Source organism: Limulus polyphemus, unplaced genomic scaffold (assembly GCF_000517525.1).
Source record: "Limulus polyphemus unplaced genomic scaffold, Limulus_polyphemus-2.1.2 Scaffold5008, whole genome shotgun sequence".
NCBI lineage: Eukaryota > Metazoa > Arthropoda > Merostomata > Xiphosura > Limulidae > Limulus > Limulus polyphemus.
The window spans coordinates 61,885-71,834 of record NW_013670618.1 but is presented as its reverse complement, the minus strand read 5'-3'; the positions used below and the strand labels follow the sequence as shown (position 1 = coordinate 71,834).

The 9,950-nt window shown below is 32.4% G+C and overlaps 1 protein-coding gene across 1 annotated transcript in view; it reads left to right on the top strand.

Annotated features, from left to right (window-relative positions):
- The first annotated feature begins 293 nt into the window (after positions 1 to 293).
- Positions 294 to 9,950, top strand: part of LOC106471989 (tetraspanin-17-like) — a 58,500-nt gene continuing 48,843 nt past the window's right edge. The window contains exons 1-2 of the mRNA XM_022400602.1: positions 294 to 357; positions 2,933 to 3,114. Of these exons, the coding sequence (XP_022256310.1) occupies positions 3,007 to 3,114 (108 nt within the window). The 5' untranslated portion in view covers positions 294 to 357; positions 2,933 to 3,006. The remainder of the gene's footprint in view (positions 358 to 2,932; positions 3,115 to 9,950) is intronic.

Sequence of the window (9,950 nt, the reverse complement as noted above, 5' to 3'; positions counted from 1 at the left end):
ACAAACAAACCATAGTTAGTAAACCTGTTCCTGGCATAAGCGTTAAGAAATAATACAACATAAATCTCAATGTTATTAATTTCAATAAATAACAAAGTAAAAAGAAATAGAGAAGAAAAAAGCTAATTCACCAGAGAAAAATATAATTTTCCACAATTAAACTACTTCTCAATATCATTGGAAATAGTTTTTTTCTCATTATACCTAACTAACTCGTTTTCAAGATCATGTGACTAGCTATTGCCATAAATCTACATAATCTTTCACAATATTAATATGTGTACGTCACCGCTAGGGGAAGCTTGTGTCTATTTGATAATACATACATACTCAAAATTTACGTGATATAGAAAGAAGGTGAGTTAGCGCTTTAAATTTATTTTGTATCTAAAAATTCATAGTTGAAGTAAAAGATTGAAGGAATAATAAATGAATGACAAACAAAATCATAAAATAAAAGTAGAATTCGCTATCTCGCATTGTCTCTACCTTTTGTTCTAGCGAACTAATTTACTCATACGATTACGAGTCATTCATATTCAGTAATATTTCGAAATAGATGTTCTGTGTAACATCTTGTTAATAAGCAACCATACTCCATTGCATTCAATTTAATGCAGTTTTGCCTGAATAAATCACAGTACAAAATTTTATGATAAAAAAATTACAAAATTATTAGTTATACACAAATCATTAATTAAATAATTGCCATTTCAATTTGTCGATCAGTATTTTTCTAGTAATTGTATCATTATTTTGAACTTGCAAATTGCCAGACCATTATTTGCGAATTTTATATTTTACTTTCGTAAGTATATTTTATATTTCCATTAAGTATAAGGCGGAGTTTAAGATAAATATTATTTTCCTCTTTAGTGTTAAGTATATACTGGCAGAAAATCTCTTGTAGATTCATTAAATTACATGTACATATTGCCAGACATATATGCCCATTTCATAAATTTTTAGGTAATACTCTGAAAATCGAATATAAAGTTCTCTTCCAGAACTTTGTGGCCAGTTAATGGTTTATCATTTATGATGTATTTAGATATATTTAACAGCATATTTATATATATTTAATGTCTAATATATTTTCTATGTCAACTGACTTGGTGTGACTATTACTAGGTCTTGATATTACATGCTGGTATAACTTATAAGTTGTAGTATCTTATGTTTTTTTGTAATTATTTTTCTGTGAAACAAACTTCAGATGGCTATTCTATAGAATACAGAAAGAGAAAAACAAGGAAAAGACAAGTTACAATGTTTACTATTAGTAACTTCAAACCTTTGTCCCAGTCCTATCCTACTAGTACTACTACTACTACTAGTATTACTAAGACTTTTGAAAAGCAAAATTTAAGCTCAACTATTATAAAGTTTTAATTTTTCAGGAAAGTGTTGATTCTCCATGTAAACTTACTAAGTGGTGGACTCCACTACTGCCAATGGCTAATCATTCCTTAATTCAATCACCTAGTTAGAAAAATAAAACTATCTTAACTGGAGCATGCAATGACTTTTTCAAATGTTAAACTTCTGTCTTCAGAAATCAGAGAGACCTTTATTCAGTTAATCGTCCAAGACTAAAAAATGAGTAGAATTGAGTCGTTTGACGTGTAAAGAGAAAAGTCCAATGGAGAAAAGCCTACTTGTATGATTTAAGCAGAACAAGAAAAACCCAAACACCTCTAAATTAAATAAAAAGAAAAGAAATTTCTCCACATTATTATATTTTTTTTACACTTAAAAACTATTTGTTAAACACATTTGCCAGTATAATAAATATGGTAAATATAAGTAAATATGATAACACTTTTACTACATCAGCACTAAAACTAGTTAAAGAAAAAATATATACATATATAGTATGTTTTGGTGAAGTGTTTCATTTTATGTATGGAAAACTGACAGTAAACAAAAGTCAAGTATGTATGTGTATGGTATTATCAGTTGTCTTGACACCTTTACTGTTTACATGCAGCAGTTTTGTTAGGAGAGCAAGTCCAATGTATCCAGTCTTTACTATTAACAATTTATTCATCATATATATATACAGTTTAACTTTACTGCTAATACTTTCCGTAGTACCCTAAAAGCATGCTGAAGACATAATCATCCATACACTGATCAAAGATGTGAAACAATTACAGGTTACCTGAAAACATATTTATGAAACTGAAGACTTCAGGGAAATAAGATAAATCAACAGTGTATTTAGTTTTAATAGATGCAAATCTCACTCAGTTACTAACTTCAACATTGCATATAGCTTTTAAGTGATTAAAACTGTGACATATCAGCCCATAGGAAGGAGACATCTTCAGACAATGTATGATTAACAACAACAGCTTTGACAAACAATTTTTATATATGTTTGTCATGCATTGGTGTTTCTCTGTTTAATGCATAACACAAACAGTCACAAGCCTGATAAATAATCACCTTAGTGGATGATATGTCATCTCTACCTTTCTATTTCACCAGCAGGTTGGCCATATATATAAAAAAAATGTTTGTCAATGAGTTATTTACTTGCTAACCATGTCTTTTAAACAGTAGTTTGTAATTGCTACAAATGAACATTTCCACTGTAAGGCTCTTCACAAAATTATAACTAAATTCAGCATTCTGTTTTGGTGTAAAGGTAGAATTGTTTTATTTGCTTTATTTAGAGAATTAACATGTAATTAGCATTAACAACTTCAAATATTATGCTTAATTTATGCAGATGAGCTTTCTCTTACAATGAATACACACAATACTGTTACTAGCTTAGTATGGCTCTTAGTGTAAGTGTGTCCATTAAACCTAAGTGTGTGTTTTTGCTTATTTATTACCATAACCTATTAAGGACTAGAACGTAGGTTAACAAGTTCCACATAACACAGTTTACATGTTATAAGCCTATATTGCTTATTTATAGATCTTATCAAGAAACTAGAAGAGTATATTGGCCCTAGGCTAACTAAGTTTGCTGCCATTGTCAGAAACCGCTTAATGGAACCATCAAGCCCTCAAATAGATGTAGGCATTAGCAGGTGCGAGAATGAATCTGTAATTAAAAAGTTCATGAAGTATCGGCTTTTGTTTATCATTGTCTTTTGGGTAAGTAGTTAGAAGAAAAAGTAATTGTATATTTTTACTTGTTTTTGAATGTTTGTTTTCCCGATATCTATTTCTATTAATTATAACTACAACTGGGAAATTAGTGGAATTTTGTAATCGATTAATTGTCAGGCTCATTAATTAGTTGCATTAAAATTGATCCATTATATTCACATGAGACTTGGATAATCAGAATAACTTGAAACACTAATTTCAATTAGTGAATAAGTTTTTTTTTACATTAATCAATTTAATTATAATTTCAATTAATCAGTTATTTTGTGTGACACGTATCAGTGTATTCAATGCCCATAGGTAATCAACCATATTGTTTAACTAAGTTAATTTCCCATCTCTACTAAAGAGTGTGATTGAATTCTTTATCTTGTTGGGAATGGATGTTAACTGCACTAAAGAGAGTGACTACTACTGGTTTCAACATTTCTCAGTGTTACGAAGTTACTGTCATGCAGTTACTGAACAATGAAACTGGTAAACATAAATATCAAAGTAGAAGCCTAACTAAGTGTTCATGTCAGACTTTTTTTTAAATGAACAGTGCTGAAACCACTAAAATAAGCAATACTTTGTAAAAATATGAATAAGATGATTACAAGTTCTATTTTTTTACAAATTCACAAATGATTTGATAAAATGAATGAACTTCTTTAAAAAAAAAATTAATTACTAACACTACTGGGACTTGTGATCCTTGTATGCAAGAACAAGTTAAGCCATGAAAAAATGATGAAATTGCAAGAGTGGTCAGTATTTCAAATCAAATTCTTTAAGAGTCGACAAAAAATACTGGGTACTCTGAACTTAAAAAAGTAAGGGTAATATTATAATATAAGCTAATATCAATATGATCTCTCACCTGCTATTTTTTTGTATATTTAGTAGATACTACAATTTCAAGTGTACATTTCTAATGTTCTTGATATTAAATGGACACAAAAAAACACTTGCTACATCAAATCTTCAGAAAAAAAAAATTGTATATTTAGATATTATGGTTGTGTTAGTTACAGACAACAAGGAACCATTTGGTCCTTCTTGAGCCTTCAAGCCATTTGTTACTTGTTCTTTCTTTTTTCACCCTAACTTTTCTATTAACAGTTTTAGCCTTGCTGGAAACTCAATGAAGGGTTATTGCCTGAAATGTTGTTTTCATATTTCACCAATAAACTTATTTATATTTAGTGGGATTTTCACCATTATTATATTTTCTGTGCAATAGGTGACTTGTGTTTCCACAGGAAAATCAACCAATACCAGCCATATCAGGCCTAGGAATAGTGGACTGCATAAGAGTGTGTATGTTGCGTAGGGAATCACTGTCCATCTGTGTACACGAGTAGTTTTCTATGGTTCACTAAGGACAGGGTTTAGTGTTTGGCATAATGTAATATTGTGATAGAGCCAACGGCCGAAATGCACTTTTACCTGCCCAGAAAGCAGGCAGTATTAGCTAGGATGGTGATGTCTGATGTTGAAAACCTGGGAATGATACTTTAGTTGATGAAAAGGGTAGGTTTGAAGTTGAAACCAGAAATGTGCACTCACATGCATGCAGTTGGAATTTCAAGGTTATATTAGGAGAATCGATGGAATACCTTCTAACCCTTCAAAGTTTAGTGCCATACAGAACTGAAATGATGTGTCTGCAGTTTCTGTGGTTTTGCTCTGTATTACCCATGGTTTATGGCCAACTTCTCCAATATCCCCATACCATTATCTGTTTTCACTGAGAGCTAATGCAAATTGTAAATGAACCAAGGAGCATGAACTGCGAGTTCTTATTGGATATTGATTCCAGTGATAGTGGAATAGGAGCACTATTATCACGGTTATAGTACAGAGTGAAATTTATGATAATGTATTAGTTGTAGGCTCCTGAATTCTGATAGTACACAATGTAGAAAGAACTGCTTACACTTGTGATATTTTTCAAACACTGCTTGTTCACTTTTATAAACTCCTATCATTCTGGAGCTCCTGCTTGATTATTTGATGAGAAATTGGTAAAAATAAATATAGCACACCACAAGGAAAGAAACCTACTCTTATTTATATTCTAATGTTTTAAGCTTTTTCCTTTATTATTTTTAAAACATTTTCATTCTTTATAAATTAGCTAGCTCTTTGAAATTGTTGAACTATCAAATATCAGATCTATTTTTTGTGAAAATGGTTACCTTGTTCATTTCATTGATAAAAAACTATGGTTTCAATGGGAAACCTTGTTATATAACTAAATTTTTACTCTTTTTATCTGATATGGTACATTACAAGCCTTGAGCACCCATATACTTCCAAGACCAACGTGGTTCAACTTTGTCTCATATGCAAATCATCATGTGACACACTCTCTTGACTCGTATGACTCTCTCTACTGAACTATTACTTCTTGTTTGGCAGTGCTATTGTCAAGATGTTTTTTCTTTGTGCTGTCTTCCCATATTTTTTTTTAAAATATCATACAAAGTGAAGATATGTTGTATTTTTATCTACTTCACTTTACCTGTTTGAAGTTTTAACTTATTTTATTTTTGGTTGTCACCGAAGATCATGTTTCCACTTTGAAAGTGTTTTCATTTACTTCCAGCACTATTAGCTAGGCTTTGGGTGGCGATACTCGATGGAGGAATTGTCAGCTTTAATACATTGGGAGATTGATTGTTATATAAGTTGACCTTCGTAGGGCTTCGAGTTTGGTGGCCCATAGATTTGGGTCTGCCAACGTTGGACAGATAAGCTGTTATAACTTTTCGAATATTTTGATATTAATATTATTATTTGTTGTTATTTGGTTTCAATAACATTCGTTTAGTTTGATTTGTACCTACTTCTTGTAAGGTTATGGTTTTTTAGTGATATTCTTTTGTACTACAATGTTAGTTTAGTCTTAACATGTCTGTAATTTTAGGCTTACCTGTCATTCATTTTACTAGAAATGCTTGGAGATGGCTTGAATGGGTAATGAAGAAAAACTTGAATATAAGTTTAACATAACAGCAAATGTACAACGTTTCGACAAGGTTTTGTCATCATCACAAGTCCACACTCGTGTATTTTAGGTGTTTCTGTTTCCTTACTCATTTATACTCTTATTCTTTTCACCTGTGTTGTGGGTCACGATAGTGCAACTTCCAGATTAATATAATTCTTACTCTTGCGCTATCCCTTGATTTTCTTAAACCAAGGATGTTATTGCACTGGAGGTGTTTCTTATCAGATTGGTTTTGAGTGAGATAGTTTACATTATAGAGACATCTTTACTATAACATTCGTCCAAATGTTCGGTTTCCATATCGGTCAAACAATTTATCACATTGCTAACATGTGTCCCATTCATAGATTGGGGGTACGAGATTTCCTCCAGTATGCTGAACTTGAGGTGAGGATGGTATGATCCTCTTTCCTACCCCCACCAGATATTTGGGTTTGGGATTGTAGTTGACTTGCTGCTGGTATGATCCTCATCATACCCCTACATGATGTCAGTTCCCGGTGGGTAAATTTTGGATTGTAGTTGACTTTCCGATGGTATGAACCTCATCCTACTCCTTTGTGGATGCTGGTTCCCGGTGGGTGGGTTTTGGATGCAATTGACTTCCCGTATATGATCCGTCATGTCCTAGCCACTCTATAGCTAGACACACATCCTTTTATTCTCACCCACAATGATGTAACCTATGAGATTGAGATTCCAATATCGTGTGGTTCGGATCCCTATCCAACCATTTTTCTCTCCCTTTTGGATGTGCTCCTCCCAATTTCTACCTTTGTTTGCAACACCTAATTCCACACTGGGCAAAGAGTATATCTGGTATAGGTGTGATATGGTCTCCCATGTATGAACCTCTACTGCAAGGATCTACTCTTTTAGGGTGTTCTTCAGATGCTTTTGAAGGATGCTTTCTCTTTTCCTCACACCAGTTCCTTCACCTATTTAGTGTGGGATTCAAGATGTTTATGTGAGCGGAGGTAATATACCATATCAGAAGTTATAATTTTCCTATACTAAAAATGTATTTCTGATAGGTACTTCCCTCCTTCTTCCCCACAGTGTAGGAAAATTATAACTTTGGGCAAACTTTCATATAACTTGTGATAAGTTGAAAAGCTTGGTGACCAAAGGATATCCTCATGTCCTGCTGGGAAGTATGTTTCAAGAAGATTTAAGACTTACAAGTTTTTTCACTTGGAAGGACCTGCATTCTTCATGTATTGTCTATACTTTTAGTTGTCCATTATTTGGAAGCACCACCAAATATTTAAAGACAGTACTTGTAACATGCATCAGGAAGTATGAGCAAAATCTTCTACATCTACTGTCCCATTTGTGGATAATATGCTTTGGGGCATTTCTAACTTTTTTATAGTGCCATTAATGAACATAAACTGAAGTATTAAGGAAACACTACTTTCCTCAAATTTGTACTGGAACTAAATACAAAAGAACATGTCAATTTTCATTGGGTTTTGGTCAATAGACTTGAAAAAAAAATACATATATGAAAAAAACAGTTGTTTATACATGTAAATGTATTTTAAAATGTATTTTTTTCAGGTAATCATACACTAGGGTAATAGTAGATGCTTTCCTTTCTTGATATGCTACAAAATTTGCAGCTCAGTTTTAAAATCACCAACTGTTCTTTAAAGTAATCACACATTTAAGGTAATGGGTCATAGCTTTATCTTGTCAGGCATATTGCCATGAATAAATTGTGGGGATGAGATACTAAGTAGGTCACTAGAATTGAATGCCAGGCTTATATCAATATGTATGGATAAGCAGATAGGCTGGTTGGATTTGTGGGATAATTCTAATTGGAAAGTTAATTTTTTTGGAATGGATGGCTTACACTTAAACAAGGCAGGGGCAAGCATGTTAGCAAGCCCTATTAACTCAACTGTAGTGGTAGATATAAACTAGGGCTAGACAGAGATGAGGGCTATGATATTAGTAAAATAGGAAATATAATTGACAGGAAAACATGTAGAACAGGCATAAAACATAAACATATTTTAAAATCTATGATTAATTGTTACTATTGTAATGCTAGGAATATTAGAAATATAATTGATGAATTCAAAGCAGTTGTGGAAACTGAGGATTTTGATATTATGGGTATCACTGAGACTTGGTTAAATATGAACAATTTTGATTAGAGAAATTATTTTGAAATACCAGGCTACAGATTATTTACTACAGATAGACTATTGAAAAAAAGGGGAGGAGTAGCTTTATATGTGAATTGTATTCTGTTGAGTTAGAGCATATTAAAGAAAATAGCACTGAGGTTGAGTCAGTTTGGGTTAGTCATAGTGGATATATAAAGTGAAAAGTCTTGTAATTGGGATTTGTTATAAACCACCAGGTCAGAATGTGGAAGTTAATGAAAAACTGTATAATGAGATCAGAATGGTAGCTGAAAAACATGTTGTTATTATGGGAGATTTTAATTTCAGGGGTATTGATTGGGAAAAATTTTGAGTCTGACAGTGAAGGGGATGAGTTTTTGTAAACTCTTCAGGATACTTTTATACACCAACTGATGAGGAAGCTATATTAGATTTAATATTAGCGTCCAATGTGAATATGACAGACAGAGTTATGGTTGGCGAGTGTTTAAGTACAAGTGACCATTTCACTATTAGGTATTGGATTTTACTACATGTAGAATTGAAGAAGAATAGTACCCTGATTCTAAATTTCAGGAAAGCCAATTTTGATGGAATGACACATGATCTGGCTTCTGTAGATTTGACTAAAGAGTTGGGAGGGGATTTTGAACAGATGTGGGAAGCATTTAGGGAAAAATTGATATGTATACAGAACATACATATTCCCTACAGAAAAAAAAGGGCAACGGAGCAGAATAAGCCAGTATGGTTCAGTAAAGGTTTAAGAGATCATATTAGGGATAAACATAATAAATTCAAGAAATTTAAAGTTACTGGAAATAATAAGGATATGGAGGACTAAAGGAAATCAAGAGAACTGGTTAAAAAGGGCAAAAACTATATATGAAAGAGGGTTGGCTGAGAGAGTTAAATAATAACAAATTCTTTAGGTATATGATGGGTAAGCAAAATGTTAGGATGGGGATTGGTTCTCTTAAAAATGGTAGTGGGGAGCTGATCTCGGAAGATTATGAGAAGATAAACTTATTATATTATATGTTCTCTTCAGTTTTTACGAAGGAAGATACAAGTATTATGCCTCAACCGGAGTACTTAATGTATGGGGGAAATTATTGATGTAAAAGATATCATTTTAAGTTCTGAAATTGTAAGAGAAAAGTTGGGAAACTTAAAAATTGATAAACCCCCTCGACTAAACAACTTTTATTCTAGAGTTTTCAAGCAACTTAAAGATTTTATATGTGAACTGCTAGCTAATATTTTTTTATAGGTCATTGAGTAGTGGAAGAGTATTAGAAGATTGGAAGTTGGCTAATGTTATTCCAATAATTAAAGGAGGTGATAAACATTGTCCAGGCAATTATAGGCCAGTTAGTCTTACATCAGTAGTTGGAAAGGTTTTGGAGAGTGTGATTAAAGATGCATTGCAGAGTCACTTAAAGCAGTTTTATATAATGTCAAAGAGCCAGCATGGTTTCACTAAGGGAAGCCCTGCTAGAAACTGGGCTTTGATACACATGGAATTGGTTTACTTTAATTTTCAGAAAGTATTTGATAATGCACCTCACAAAAGACTTGTTACAAGAATTAAATCTGAGGGTGTGGGGAAATGTTATTAAGTTGGATAGAAAATTGGCTGGAGAGTAAAAAACAGAGAGTAGTAATAAATGGAGTTAGAT